This window comes from Lampetra planeri, chromosome 77 (assembly GCF_965212315.1).
Source record: "Lampetra planeri chromosome 77, kcLamPlan1.2.h2, whole genome shotgun sequence".
NCBI classification, from domain to species: domain Eukaryota; kingdom Metazoa; phylum Chordata; class Hyperoartia; order Petromyzontiformes; family Petromyzontidae; genus Lampetra; species Lampetra planeri.
The window spans coordinates 1,921,227-1,938,154 of NC_136182.1; the positions used below are offsets into that span (position 1 = coordinate 1,921,227).

A 16,928-nucleotide genomic window follows, 5' to 3' on the forward strand; every position below is an offset into this window, starting at 1 on the left:
TTGTACATTGATGTAACTCTGTGTGAGTCTATGGGTATTTTTGTGATTCTATGGTTCTATGTGTAAGTCTATGAGTCTCTGTATGAGTCAATGGCTCTAAATGTGAGTCTGGGTCTCTGTGTAAGTCTATGTGTCTATACGTGTGTCTATAGGTCTGTGTTTGAGTCTATGGCTATCTCTGTGAGTCTATGGTATTCTGTTTCAGTCTTTGTGACTCTGTATGAGTCTATGGGTTTCTGTGTGATTGTATGGGTATCTGCATGAGTCTATGGGTCTCTTTGTTAGATTATCGGACTCTGTGTCAGTTTAGGGGCCTCTGTATGAGTCGATTGGTCTCTCTTCTTGAGTCGGCAATGTGGAGAGCGGTAGTGTAGCAGGTAGCACTACGCTGCACTATGAATCCAGCGACCCAGGTTTAATTCCTGCTCATGGCTAACACCAGTGACGATTATCTGAACCGGTTCTGGAGCTTCAATATGTCGACTCAGCCTCAAATGAGTACCTGGTGCAATGTGTAAAGATTGCCACTTGGGAGACAAAGGCGTCTGGGTGTGGTGTTGGCCACCCATAGGTGCTTGCTAACAGCACTTGCCCCAACAGTCTGTTAATGCTATACAGATGGTCTTTGTCTTTGCTTATGTCGATGGGTTTTTGTACAAGGTTATGGGTCTCTTTATGTACGTCTATTTATTTCGGTGTGAGTCTATGGTTCTCTATGTAAGTCTATGACTCTCTCTGTGAGTCTATGGGTCTCTGTGTGAGTATATGGGTTTTTGTCTGCATTTCTGGGTCTCTGTGTGAGTCTAATTGTCTCTGTGTGGTTAGTCGATGGGTCACTGTGTGAGTCTATGTCTTTCTGTCTGAGTCTACGGGTCTCTGTATGAGTTTACGGGTCTTTGTGTAAGTCTTTGGGTATCTGTATGAGTCTATGGTTCTCTGTGCGAGTCTGTGGTTCTCTGTTTTAGCCTGAGTGTCTCCATGAGTCGAATGGTCTTTGTGTAGTGAGTCGATGGGACTCTCTTTGAGTATACGTGTTTTTTTGTGGGTCTACAGGTCTCAGTGTTTGCATATGGGTCTCTATGTGCTTCTATGTGTATATGCGTGAGTCTATCGGTCTCGGTTTGAGTCTATAGGTATCTGTGTGAATCAATGGGTATCTGTTTGAACCTATGGTTATCTGCTTGAATATATGTGTCTCTGTGTGAGTCTATGTGTCTTTACGTGTGTCTATGGGTCTTTGTGTCAGTCTGTGGGTCTCTATGTGAGTATACCGGTTTCTGTTTAAATCTATGGTTCTTTGTGGGAGTCTATCAGTCTCTGTGTGAGTCTATTGGTCTCTGCGTGTCTATGGATTTCTGCGTGAGTCTATTAGTCGTTTTGTGGGGAATCTATGGGTCTTTGTGTGAGTCTATGGGTCTCTATGTGAGTGTGTTTATGTGTGAGTCAGTTGGCTACTTCGTGAATCTATGGGCCTCTCTGTGAGTCTCTCCGTGTGAGGCATCTATGGGTCTCTGTGTGAGTCCATGGTTCTCTACTAACGGGATATCTGCCCTTAGATGATGTGATGATGATGATAATGATGTGATGATGATAATTATTCAATTCACACAGTTTATTACCTGACAAATGTTATGTTTAATTCTTTAAATCTCTACAACATTCAGAACTCGTCTCAGCAGTTCAACTACTTCATTTTGTAGTTGTTAATTATTTAAATTCCGCCAAATGTAAACGTTTTGATCAGCAACCCTTAAGGATAAACCAACAATTAGAGTTTGCTTTGGTTTGGTTGTTAACGCTTTGCAAGGGCACACTCGCACGCAAACCCGGACACTTCATCGACATGCGACAGCTAATTTACCCTTTTCAACGCATTTAAAACCACAAATTTCACTTCATTTTCTTCAGCAATGAAGAGCTTAAAGCACTCGTTAAAATGTAACGGCCAATGTTTACTGTTTTTTTATATCGTACATTTACGTTATTACCTTCAACAATAAAGTGCTTTAACTCGTCAAAACTTAACAGCTAAATTATTATTCTTACTTTAATTATTACACGATCACTTCTTTAAGTTCAACAATCTACAGCTTTAACTCGTTACAAAGTAAAAACTAAGTAGGTATCTTTGTATCACAAGTTAATGATTATTTTTCGATAAATAAGGGTTAATAAACTCGTTAAAATGTAACAGCTACACTTCTCTAATATATGTTGATCACGAATTAATTTATTCATTTTCAACAATGAAGATCTTGAACTCACCAAACATGAAAGCTAAACTTATTTTATTTAAAAATCACAAATTGACTTCATTTTACTCAACAACGATGTGCTTCAACTCGTCAACACGTATCAGCTAAATGTTAATTTTATTTTCATTACAAATTCGTAAAATTGTTTGCTACACTTAAGTGCATAAACTCGTCAAATCCTAACAGGTCAATTATTATTCTAATTTAAATTACATGTTGACTTCACTTTCTTCAACAAATTAGTGGTAATAAACTTCTTAAAAAATTGGCAGCTGAATCGTTATAATTTTATTTTAAATGACAAATTGAGTTCATATTTTTCATCAATGAAGAGCTTCAACTCATTAGAATATAGCAGCTAAATGTTTATTTAAATTACAAATTAATTGAACTTTCTTCAACAATGAAGTGGTAATAAACTTAGTCAAAAGTTACGGCTAAATCGTTTGAATTTTATTTTAAATCACAGATTAATGTCATCAACTTCAAAAATGAAAAGCTTTAACTCGTCATAATGTAACAGCAAAATTACTATTCTTATTTTAATCACTAATTAATTTAATTATCTTGAACAATAAAGAGCTTAAACTTCGTAAAAAATCTACCCGCTAAATAATTATTCTTATTTAATTGCAAATTTATTTCACGATCTTCATCAATGAAGTATTTCAACTCGTCAACATATAACAGCTAAATATTTATTCAATTTGCAAGTTAGTTTGCATTATCTTCAAAATGAAGAGCGTAAAACCACTAAGCGTTTGTGGCTAGGGAGATGTTAACTACCTTGCCTGGTGTACAGGAGGTTGTGGGTTGAACCCTGACCCCTGACATTTTCATCCCAATCCTGAGACCATTCCTGATAACCACCACAAACCACAACACATACCCCAATATGTGTGTATGTTTAACTTCTTTTGTACCAACCCTGCGAATATCACCACCACACAAACAGAATATGTATGCATTTGAAACATCTTCTGTACCAAACCCTGATAATATCACCACGAAAATGTCACCGATACGTATGCATGTTGAACTTCTATAGTACTAACTGTGCTAACATAACCATCACCAACACCACCACCACCACACATACCCCTATATATGTGTTAAACTTCCTTCATACCAACCCTGATTATAACTCAACCACCACCACACATGCCCAGTATGTGTGTATGTTGATATTCTTATCGTACCAACCCTGAGTATACAACCACCACCACCGCCATCACACTGCTATGCCCACCACGACCACACTGCTATGACCACCACCATCACCACACCTCGGCTCTACCCATCAAACCCCTCTGTGCCCTCCGTTGCCGTTGCAGAGTGCCGCTTGAGCGCCGATCCGGCCGTGGTCACGGCTCCCGTGGGCTCCTCGGCGCTCCTCTCGTTCCGCATCACCACCCAGGACCCCGGGCATGGCGCCTGCGAGGTGGCGAGAGCCACGTGGTTCAAGACGCGGAGCAACGAGCGCTTGGCCTCTTACGATGCCTCCACCGCTATTTGGCTCCTCTCAGACTCCGCCAAAGTTCGATACGGGGCCAGGGTAGAGCTGAGCCCGGGATTCATCGTCAGGAGCGGTGGCGGGGGCTCGGTGTGGCTCCGACTGCTGGAGCTGAGGATGGAGGACGCTGGGATTTTAAGTGATTTGGGGTGGAACAGGAGGAGTTTGTCTTGAGAAAGAGAGAAATGTTGCGCCCAAAGATAACGATGGCAACGCCACACACTGACTGTGCTAAATCGTAAGCCCCACGGCATTCACCGTATCTCCAATGCACTCCGCACCACCACGCCGACGCCAATTGAACGTTGAGCTGCTACTGATGATGTCGGTGATAATGAGCTAAGGGTAACAAAGATAATACCCCCACTGTGCGATGACTGTACTCCTTACAGCATCCACTATCTCAGACATGCTCACCATTCTCCAACATGTTCCATACCACGACACTCATTCTGCTAACTCGACATTGATGATGCTCATCCCCCTTTGCTACTGACGATGTCGACACAAGTTAAGGCCACCGAAGGTAACGCCACCACCACTGATTGTATGAAGATCTAAAAACTTACTGCATCCACTGTCAGATCTCAGACCCACCCACCATATCTGCAATGCACTCTGTACCACAACAGAAACTTAACACTGCTGATGCTCATCGGATGTCGCTAATGGCGATGCCGCTAACGATATGCTAAGGGTACCAAAGATAACAACGCCATCACCACACGTTGACTGTGGAAAGGACGTAAGCCTCACGGCATCCACTACTGGGTATCTATGGGTGTCTGTGGTTTTTTTATGAGTGGGTCTCTGTGAGTCTGTATGGGTCTCTATGAGTTTGGGTCTCTTTGGGTCTGTATGGGTCTCTATGAGTAATGGTCTCTGGGTCTGCATGGGTCTCTATGAGTAATGGTCTCTGTGGGTCTGTATGGGTCTCTATGAGTGTGGGTCTCTGTGGGTCTGTATGTGTCTCTATGAGTATGGGTCTCTGTGGGTCTGCATGCGATTCTATGAGTATGGGTCTCTGTGGGTCTGTATGTGTCTCTATGAGTATGGGTCTCTGTGGGTCTGTATGGGTCTCTATGAATATGGGTCTCTACGAGTCTTTATGGGTCTCTGTGAGTATGGGTCTCTGTGGGTCTGTGTGGGTCTCTATGAGTAATGCTCTCTGTGGGTCTGTATGGGTCTCTGAGAATGAGTCTCTGAGTCTCTATAAGTCTGTATGGGTCTTCAATTTAGGTCTCTGTGGGTCTGCATAAAAATGTATCTCTATGGGTTTGTGTAGAAACACGCGTATGGAGGATTTGTCTGCTGCTATGAGCGTCCACGTGATGATGATGATGATGATGAGATCAGCCACTTGATTGAGCTGCTATCATGTGTGATGACCCAGGCCGATTCTGTGAGTCTCTGGGGCTCTGTGGGTCTCTATGGGTCTCTACGATGATGGATTTCAAGGACATCTATAGGTCTCTGGGTCTCTGTGGGACTCTTTGAGTCTATGGATCTCTATTGGTTCTATATGATTATCTACGAATATGGGTCTGTTCACTATGATTATGGGTCTCTGTTGATGTCTATGGGTCTCTGATTATATATTTCTGTGGGTCTCTGTGTGTCTTCAAGATTTGGGGTCTATATGGGTTTCTGTGTGTCTCTACGAGTATGGGTATCCATGTTTCTCTATGAGTATGGATCTCTGTGGGTCTCAGTCTATTAGTATGGGATTCTCTGGGTCTCTGAGTGTCTATGGCTCTGTATGAGAATGGGTCTTTCTGGATCTGCAGGGCTCTCTATGAGTATGGGTCTTTGTTGGTCTGTATGGGTCCTTATGAGTATGTCTGTCTATGGTACTCTATGGGTCTTCATGATTAAGTGTTTCTGTGAGTCTCTGTGTGTCCTTATTAGTATGCATTTCTGTGGGTCTCTATGAGTAAGGGTCTATGTGGGTCTCTGATGGTGTCTCAGAGTGTGGGTCTCTGTGGGTGTCCATTGGTCTCTGGGTCTCTCTGGGTCTCTATGAGTATGGGTATCTATGGGTCAGTTTGGGTCTCTATGAGTATGGGTCTCTGTGGGTCTGTGTGGGTCTGAGTGTGTCTCTGGGGGTCTGTGTGGGTTTCTATAAGTATGGGTCTCTGTGGGGCTCTATGAGTCTATCTAAGTATGAGTCTGTATTGTTCTCTATGAGTCACTGAGGGAATGGATTTATGTGGGTCTATATGGGTTTTGTGATTATGGATCTCTGTGGGTCTCAGTGATAGTCTATGAGTGTGGGTTTCTGTGGATCTCTATGAGTATGGGTCTGTTGGTCTGTATGGGTCTAAATGGATATTCATGGGTCTCTGAGTATGGATCTCTGTGGGTCTGTATGGGTCTCTATGAGTTTGGGTCTTTGAGTGTCTGTATGGGTCTCTATAAGTATGGGTCTCTGTGGATATCTGTGGTTCTCTGTGGGTCTCTATGAGAATGGGTCTCTGCGGATCTGTATGGGTCTTTATGAGTAAGGGTCTTTGGGTCTTTGAATATGGATCTATGTGGCTCTCTATGGGTCTCTGTGCGTCTCTATTAGTCTCAATGGGTTTATGTGTATATATATGGGTCTCTGGGTCTCTATGGGTCTCCATGAGTATGGATTTGTGTGGGTCTCTATGGGTTTCTGAGTATGGATCTCTATGTTTCTCTATGGGTCTCAATGGGTCTCAATAGGTATTTGTGGGTCTCTATGGGTCTCAATGGGTCTCAATGGGTCTCTGTGGGTCTCTATGGGTCTCATTGGGTCTCATTGGGTCTCTGTGGGTCTCTATGGTTATGGGTCTCTATAGGTCTGTATGAGTCTCTATGAGTATTAGTCTCTGTGGATCTCTGATAATGGGTCTGTGTGGGTCTGTATTGGTCTCTGTGCGTGTGGGCATCTATGGGGCTCTATGCATCTCAATTGTCTCTAAGTATCTCTATGGATCTTTATGAGTATGGAGTCTGTGAGTCAGCATAAGTTTCTTTGAGTATGTGTCTCTATGGGGATATCTATGGGTCTCAATGGGTCTATGTGTGTCTAAATGGTTATCAATGGTCTCTGTGTGTCTGTGGGTCTCTATGGGTCTCTAAGGGTATGGTTTCTGTGGTTCTATAATGGTATTTATGAGTATTGGTCTCTTTGGGTCTATTTGGGTCTCTGTGGGTCTCTGTCAGTATGGTATATGTGTGTTCTGTGGGTCTCTGTGGGTTTCTATGCGTATTGGTCTCTGGGTCTCATTGAGTCTCTATGCATCTGTAAAAACACGAGTTTAGAGTATGTGCCTGCTGCTATATAGTTCAATCCCATTACGATGGTGATAGCATTGGTGATAGCCAGGTCTGCTCATTAGCTTAGTTAAGTTTAGGATGTCTCCTTAACGCGTAGGGTATAACCTGGTTAGTGATTAACTAGTAACTAATTCGATAACTCGAATCGTGTGTAAATGTTGTAGTGGTTTAACTCTCCAACGAGACCCTTGTTTAGTAATTAACTTGTAACGCAAATATGTAAATGTTGTAGTGGTTTAACTCTCCAACACACACTTGGTTAGTTCTTAACTAGTAACACATTTTTTACTCAAATATGTAAATGTTGTAGTGGGTTAACTCTCCAAAACACACCACGTTAGTGATTAACTAGTAACTAATTTTGAAACTCAAATATGAAAATGTTGTAGTGGGTTTAACTCACCAACGCATACCTGGTTAGTACTTAACTCGGAACTAATTTAACTCGTAACTTAGTTAGCTGTTAATGTGACACAAGCGCCGTACTGATATTAGTGTATAGTAGTGTATAGTAATTTAGTGTACAGTAGTGCATAGTGTGGTGTATATTAGAGTATAGTGTAGTGTATAGCAGTGTATATAGTGCAGTATAGTGTAGGGTATATAATTGTATGTATAGTATGGTGTATAGATAGTGTAGTGTATGGTTTTGTAGAGTTAAGTGTAGTTGTAGTAGTGTAGTGTGTAGTAGTGCATTGTATAGTGTGGTATATAGTATAGTCTTATGAATTGTGTAGTGTATAGTGCAGTGTATAGTCGGTGATGGTATTGAGTGGATGATGGGAGGGAGTCGGTGATGGAAGTGAGTGGGTGATGGGAGTGATTGAGTGATGGGAGTGAGTGGGTTATGGAGTGAGTTTTGAATGGAGGGAGTGAGTGATGGAAGTGAGTGGGTGATGGGAGTGAGTGGGTGATGGGAGTGAGTGGGTGATGGGAGTGAGTGGGTGATGGGAGGGAGTGAGTGATGGGAGTGAGTTGGTGATGGGAGTAAGTGTTTGATGGGAGTGAGTTGGTGATGGGAGTAAGCGTTTGATGGAAGTGAGTGGGTGATGGGAGTGAGTGGATGATGGAGTCAGTGAGTGATGGGAGTGAGTGGGTGATGGGAGTGAGTGGGTGATGGGAGTGAGTGAGTGATGGGAGTGAGTGAGTGAGTGATGGAAGTTAGTGGGTGATGGAAGTGAGTGGGTGATGGGAGGGAGTGAGTGATGGGAGTGAGTGGGTGATGGGAGTGAGTGAGTGATGGGAGTGAGTGGGTGATTGGAGTTATTTAGTGATGGGAGAGAGTGAGTGATGGGAGTGAGTGAGTGATGGGAGTGAGTGGGTGATGGGAGTGAGTGAGTGATAGGTGTGAGTGGATGATGGGAGTGAGTGAGTGATGGGAGTGAGTGGGTGATGTGAGTGAGTGGATGATGGGAATGAGTGAGTGATGATAGTGAGTGGGTGATGGGAGTGATGGGAGTGAGTGGGTGATGGGAGTGAGTGAGTGATGGGAATGAGTGGGTGATGTGAGTGAGTGGATGATGGAGTCAGTGAGTGAGGGGAGTGAGTGAGTGATGGAAGTGAATGGGTGATAGGAGCGAGTGATGGGAGTTAGAGGTGGGAGTGAGTCGGTGATGGGAGTGAGTGGGTGATGGGAGTGAATGGGTGATGGGAGTTAGAGATGGGAGTGAGTGGGTGATGGGAGTGAGTGGGTGATGGGAGTGAGTGGGTGATGTGAGTGAGTGATGTGGCCTCCACAGGTGCTGCTACTCGCTAACAGCACTTGCTCCAACGGTCTGTTGAGGCTGCACGAGGCGGGAGGGATCTTTGTCTTTGTGTGAGAGGAATGTGCAAAAGTGGTGAACAGTGATCGTCAAAGGAACGTTTGGTGTTGTTTTACTGTAATAATAGTAACAAAGTACGGAACCCGAGTTGAAAGGTTGTCGACATTGTCAAATTCTTGGTACTTTCGGTAAAGTCACGTAGATAGAAAGTAAAAATAATACAAATAAATGAAATAAAATGAAAATAAATTTAAAATAATAAAAGCAAATAACTAACGACGTTTCGATTGCAACACAAGTGGTCTTCATGAGGCGGAAAGAAAAGAGACTTAAAAAAAGAATTAAGTCAAAATTTAACGTCTTATCCGTGATGTCTGCAGTCTCGATCAACCTCTGTACCTCTCTACCTCTCGAGGTGGGTAATTTAGATTGCCATGTGGATTATGCATCAAACGAGATCAAACTTAAGAAACTAGGCGGGCGTTTCAAAGGCGGTTGCGACTCAAGTGGATTTACTGAGGGGTGAACTCATTAATGGATTCGGATCTTTCTCGACAGTATCAAAATATTAGAATTGCTTTTCCCCTTTCTGGCAATGAAACATTTGATACCGGCAAGAGAGGACCCATGATGTCGCTGCTCAACTCGAGTTATAAATGCCCTGACAGTGGCATTGTCCTTGTGCTGTTCGCCTTTTGGCATCGTCTTCGGATCTAACGCTGTTTTGAGACGAGGCTCTAAAGAAAGCTGCCTCCGGTGTAGACAAATCAGCTTCAAAGACAACGCATCATGAATCTGACTTAAAGCTTTCGTGACCGCAGGAATTCATAATCCGTGGGTCTTTCGGTAAAGTCACGTAGATAGATTCAAAAAATAATAAAATAAACAGAAAACAATGACGTTTCGATCGTCATCAGCGAAACGTCGTAGTTTTATTTTATTACTTTTTTACCTATCTACGTGACTTTACCGAAAGACCCAAAGAATAAAATGCATCATATTCTACCAGAGCATGCATTTTTGATTGCATGTTCACCACACATACCGCGTGTGATTAATGCAGTGACATGATTCCTTGCAAAAGGTTTCTGTTTGGGGTTTTAAAATCTTAACACCTGTTGTATCGCCAGAAAAGGGTAAAACCAATGGTTATTTAATTAATGGATTATAAACACTGACAATGATCAGTGTTTACAACACCAACATCAAGTGCAGTCCTGCTACGTGCCTCCGAATGCTGGAGTCCCGCGAAAGGAGACGCTCGGACAAGGTAGAGGGCCCCCCTCCACAACGGATGCCTCACAGATGTCCGCACCCGCGCGTTTTGACCGAACGCAATCGCCCGTCGTGAATTATACTCGGAGGACCCCGAAGCAAACGGAGACCCTTGACGGTCGAGGGAGTCCACGCCGCCTAAGACTGGAACAGAACGCCCGTCCTAAAAATCGCCCTCAGATGGACGACGCAGCCCCTGAAGGCACGGAGGGATGTCACCGATGGAGCTCGGTCAGGCGAAGCTCTCGCGGGGAGAGGAGGCACAGCAGCATGCGGACCAAGGACAGGAAACGGATGAGAGGGAGCTCGTTGCAGCGTAGTGTTAATATTCACGATACCGGTTTTGTTGGGGATAGATCGCGTAAAAATATATATTAATGTGTCGTTGAACCCGCCACCAACTCGACACAGCCAATTGGTAAGGGGGTTGTCACATAAATAGAACGTGGCCGATTCGTTACTAGCACAGCAATAATATATAGTGTAGTGTATAGTAGTGTAGTGTATAGTAGTGCAGTATATAGTGCAGTATATAGTAGTGTAGTGTACATAGTGTAGTGCAGGGGTCGGCAACCTGCGGCTCCGGAGCCGCATGCGGCTCTTTTGAACCTTGACCGCGGCTCCGGGGCGGATGCTAGCGAGGGGAGGAGGCGCACTGTGACACCTGCTCTGGCGTTGCCGCTGCTGACAGGTCGCCGCTCCGCTCCACACTGCCCGCCCGGTGACAGGCAATAACGTTGCCGTTGCTTTGTCACATGTTTGGAAGAAGTAAAAACCTTCCTGGGCAGCAAAGAGCTCACCTTTGCTGAGCTGGAACAGCCAGAGTGGCTGGAAAAATTACATTTTATGGTAGACATGACAGCACATCTAAACACGCTAAATACAACCCTTCAGGGGAAAGGAGGCACAGCCCTGCACATGCTGGAGGAGGTTTTGGCATTCGAGCGCAAGTTGACAGTGTTTGTCAAAGATTTACAGAGAGGTACACTGTCTCACTTTCCCTCTTTGAGAGAGTTCAAACAAAGTCATGATACGATAAATTTGGAATATTTCAAGTCTGCAATCACCACAATGCAAAGTTCGTTTGGGAAACGATTCTGTGAGTTCAGAGAGGAAAAAACGACATTATCCTTCCCTGTCACTCCCCTGGCGATCGATCCATCCCTATTGAATATGACTGCATTTGCAGGTGTAAGTCAACCTGATCTTGAGATGGAACTGGCCGATATAGCCGACAAAGATATATGGGTGTCCAAGTTAAAATGCTTGACCGCTACTCTTGAGGATGTTGCCCGTCAGAAGGCCATTCTGGCTCAGAATCATAAATGGAGTGATATTGAAAACCTTCCCAAACAGGACAAACTTGTATTCGAAACATGGAATGCCATCCCCAACACTTATATAAACATGAAAAAGTATGCATTTGGAGTCCTGTCGATCTTCGGCTCCACATATGTATGTGAGCAGGTCTTCTCCAACATGAACTATATTAAAAACAAACATCGATCACGCCTCACAGATGACAGCTTGCAAGCCTGTGTGAAAATGAAGGTGACGTCTTACAGCCCTGATGTGCAGACACTGTGCACTGAGGTTCAGGAGCAAAAATCCCATTAACCAGGTAATTTAGCTATTAATTTGCAAAAATATATTTTACATTGTTAAGTGAAAAAGTCCTTTTTTTATTCAGATTGACAGCTGACTGCACGATCCTATATATATAGCAATAAGGTAAGAAACAATATATGCAGTGTTATATTTGTTTTAAATGTTGCAATGGTTTTGCGGCTCCCAGTTTATGTTTTCCTTCGGAAACGGGTCCAAGTGGCTCTTTATGTCTTAAAGGTTGCAGACCCCTGGTGTAGTGGATAGTAGTGTAGTGTATATAGTGTAGTGTATAGTAGTGTAGCATATAGTGTAGTCTATAGTAGTGTAGTTTTTAGTAGTGTATAGTAGTGTAGTGTATGTAGTGTATAGTAGTGAAGTGTATAGTTTTGTAATGTATATTGTAGTGTATGGTAGTGTAGTGTATAAAGTGTAGTGTTTATAGTGTGTATAGCGTAGTATACTAGTACAGCACACCGGTGTGTTGTAGAGCAAAGCCACAACATTTACAATCTAAGTACTACCCTTGGCTGTGTCGGGTGGTGGTGGGTTTAACGACACATTTATATATGTACGCGATCTAACCCCCCCCCCCCAAAACTGCATAGTGGATTATATTGCGAAAGCCTAAGCCTCCGTGTTAATATTCCCGCGATCCAAGGGGGTATAAATACCCAAGGGATCCCAGGTTATCGTTTAAAGATGCCGGTGACGGTCGAAAGGAAAGATGGTGGGCTTGAGAGTGAGGGAACGCCCAGCGGGGGGGGGGGGGGGTGACGTCACCGGAAGAGGAGGGGCGATCGGGGGGCACTTCCTGGTGGAGATTTGGAGTGGAGTGGTGGCACGTGGTGGCGTTGATGAGCTCGTGTGGAAAATAAAGAGGAGTTGTCGGGTCGTCTCAACCCTCGTCCTCATAGAGACCCATACATAGCCCCACGGGGGGGGTTGGGGGTTGGGGGTGGGCAGTGGAGAGGAGTAATGAATTATCAGTTGATTGTGAATGGTGTATTAGAATGATGGACGCTCGATCAGAACGACGTGGATTTCAAGTGATTACATCCTCACACGGACTATGAGTCAAATAAACATTGTGTGCCTTAAAGGAGATTGTAAACAGTCGTATTCTTAGATGATAATGATGTTTATTAAGTAGTGTGGATTATGCATGTGAAGTTAGATGTATCTGGATTAGATTGACAATATAATCATATCGTGCGAATGAGAAGTTTATTTTTATTTCTTACATAGATTATAAGATCACTCTTTTTATACTCTGCTGTTATAAGATTAATATCTCATTGATTATAATTAGTAGTCTGGCGCATTACAAGTCAGTATTATCACTAAGTATTATATTGGGTAAATGATAAGTTAATGCATTCTTACATGGATAATTATAAGTGGAATAAACATATGTATGAAAGTAGATTGTAAACAGAAACATTCTTAGACAGATGATGTGTTAATTACGCAAGTAAAGTTAGATGGTTGTGGATTACAAATCGGAGCATGATCACAACGTGTATTATGATATCGGGTAAATGATAAGTTAATGCATTTATTTCCTTAATGGATTATAATATCACTCTTTAGTACGCTGCATTATACGATAATCATAATGTGGTGGATTTACAAAACAGACCATTATCATTAAGTGTATTATTATATCGGGTTAATGATAAGGGAAGCGTCACTTAAATGGATTAAAGTCGATTAAAGATTCAATATATTAAAGTAGTTTGCTAACAGAAATATTCAAAGATAGATGATGATGACTAATTAGACTTGATTGTGCAAGTTAAATCAGATATATGTACATTACAAGTCAATGCATTATAACTAAGTGTAGTATCATATCGGGCAAATGATAAGTGAATGCAACTTTACGCGAATTATGAGTCGATTAATCATTGGATGCGTTGCAATACATTGTAAACATAAATATTCTTAGATGATGATTATGTAGATGAATTAGTGTTGATTATGCAAGTTAAATCAGAAGCATCTGCATAGGAACATCTCTTGAATGGACATCAATCATCGCTTTTTTTCTCACGTTTAATTTCTGGGAGACGTGAAGCGTCGCTGCAAAGTTTAAACTCTTTATTTTTCTTTAATGCAGGTTTCTTTGGGGTTAGATTGCGCAAATATATAAATGTGTCGTTAAACCCGCCACCACCCGACACAGCTAACTATATCATAGTGTATAGTGTAGTGTATAATGTTGGATATAGTAGTGTATAGTTTAACGTATAGTGTATAGTGTTGTATATAGTAGTGTATAGTGTAGTGTATAGTGTTGTGTATATTGTAGCACATCACACCGGTGTGTTGGAGAGCAAAGCCACAACATTTAAAATCTGAGCACGACATTGCACCAGTAATTACAACCAGCTTCATCAGGTGACAGACCGATTTGTGGAGACATCCTCCTGTTTCATTCCTTAAATAGAATGGCAAGTGTGATGACATCGATGTATGCTCTTCTTGCTCGAAATGGGGGGGGGGGTGGGTTGTGGCTTTGCTGCAAAAAAAAACCCGGTGTGCTCCACTACACTATACACTACACTACGATACATTACACTACTATACACTACATTATACACTGCACTATACACTACACTAAATACTTCACTATACACTACGCTATACACTAATATACACTACACTATACACTACGCTATTATACACTACACTATACACAACAGTATATACTATACTACACTATACACTAGTGCTGTACTAGTGTAGTAACTTCGAGGAGACGAGGTCGGAGTTGAGGCACACTCTTTTTATTAACTCAGTGACAGGCACAATAGTTGAAGGGGTAACGGCCCCTTCACCCGTACTATGGGGAACCCACCCTAGTACTAAGCCCTCTGTCCTGTTCCCCAGTCCTCTAATGGGCTACGGGAGGCTGACTGATCTGGCCCTGGTAAGCACAGATCTCGGCACCAGCTAAGCCGGCCTTGCCCTGATAAGGGCAGAGGTCCGGGAGCTCTTGGGCCGCGCCGCTGGTTTACCCAGCTCGGCCCTGACAAGGGCAGCGAGACAGGGGAGTCCCAGGGCCTAATCTCCGAGTCTTCGATCTTCACTGGTCAGCTTCGTGTCGAACTGGCCCCGAGCTCTCTGGCTTCCCGCCTTTTATAGAGATCCCCTCAGAGGGGCGGGGTCGTGGGGGATAACGGATGCGGACGTCGGTGTGACCACCCGTGTGTGTGAGTGCAGACACCCCTGTGTTTCTCGTCCGCCGTTTCTCCCGTAATAACCCCTACACTAGTAACGAATTGGCCACGTTCTGTGACAAACCCCTGACTAATTGGCTGTGTCGGGTGGTGGCGACTTTAACGACACATTTATACATTTACGCGATCTAACCCCACCAAAAAACCTGCATTATTGATATTGATCGCGAAGGCCTCCTACCAGGTGTTAAACTATTTATTTATTTTTATTTTACCATCTGTGTGAGGTCACCACACTGAGCTGCTCTGTAGCTAATTTTGCAGAAGCTGCTTGACCACCACAAACGACAACCACTCAACCACGCGGCTGATACCATCACCACCACCACCGTCTGGAAAGTTACAGCAGCAGCCACGAATTCTAGACGCGTGTTTATACAGACTCACAGAGACCCACAGTAGGAGACCCATACTCATAGAGACCCACATTGACATATGCTAATAGAGACCCATACAGACTCACAGAGACCCACAGTAGTAGACCCATACAGACCCACATTGACCCATGCTCATACAGACTCATAGAGACCCATACAGACGCACAGAGATCCATATTCATAGAGAACCACATTGACCCATATTCATAGAGACCCACATTGACCCATTCTCATAGAGACCCATACAGACCCATATAGACCCATATTGATATAAACCCACATTGACCCATATTCATAGAGACCCTTCGAGCCCCGTTCTCATCAAAGAGCCGCAGAAGCTCACCGCGCGATGCAGGGACCGTGTTCCGTTCAACGGGTGAGCCAAAAGCCGTGCTGCAGCATGTCTACGTGTATGTGCGTATGTGTGTACGTGTGTGTACGTGTGTGTGTGTGTGTGCACTACACTATACACACTCAACTACACTACAGTATACACTACTATACACACTACAGGAAACGCACTAGACTATATACACACTACACATTACTATACACACTAATATACACAATACACTACACATTCCTATACACACTACACATTACTATACACTACAATACACACTACACCACACACTGCACTACACTATGCACTACACTATACATACTAAACTACAGTACAGGTAGTCCCCGATATACGATGGTCTGACTTACGATATTTCGATCTTACGATGGCGATCGCGATACGACAAAATTGCCATCAACAGCCTAACATCATTCAAGTATGCAGACGACGGACAGAATCTTGGTGAGTACAGTACAATATGATACGTTACGATACGTTAAATTCATGTATGATAAGTAGCTTCAGCGATTTCATTTTAAGGTTACCACGATACGATACGTTCAATGCATGTTAAACGTTTTTACAGCAGATAGGATTGTTTCCTGAAAAAACTTTCCATGAAATTGCAGTTCATATAGGTAGGCTAAGAATTTACCTTATTTTTTTTACTTTACATTTTACTGCGCAATACAGTATTGTAATTAATAAATACATACAGTATATATTTTATACAGTACTGTACTGTAAATTGCTCTTTTGATAAATTATCACCATTCTTTAAGACACCGGGGTAGGCTAGGCCATCTTCGACTTACGATATTTTCGACTTACGATGGGGTCGTCGTAACGCATCTCCATCGTAAGTAGAGGACTACCTGTATATACTACTATACACACTACAGGAAACACACTACACTACTATACACACTACACATTACTATACACACTGTACATTACTATACACAATACTATATACACTACACATTACTATACACACTACACATTACTAAACACAATACACTACACACTACTATACACACTTTACTACACCACACATTACACTACACTACAAACTACACTACATACTACACTACACTCACGCAGCCCGTGGCCCGGCAGCCCCGCGCAGTCCGTGGCCTCTCAGCCTCGCTCAGAGACGCAGAGAGGGGTGGGGGGGCGAGATTGGGAGGGAGGGGAGGTGGGGAGGTGAACCTCAGGGGGCCATACTTCCCCAATCTGACCACCAACC

General features: G+C 43.2%; 1 protein-coding gene across 1 annotated transcript in view; it reads left to right on the plus strand.

Annotated features, from left to right (window-relative positions):
• The window catches only part of LOC144738119 (uncharacterized), a 30,406-nt gene extending 17,943 nt beyond the window's left edge, over positions 1-12,463 (plus strand). The window contains exon 2 of the mRNA XM_078621039.1: positions 3,590-12,463. Within this exon, the coding sequence (XP_078477165.1) occupies positions 3,590-3,942 (353 nt within the window). The 3' untranslated portion in view covers positions 3,943-12,463. The remainder of the gene's footprint in view (positions 1-3,589) is intronic.
• The last annotated feature ends 4,465 nt before the right edge of the window (positions 12,464-16,928 follow it).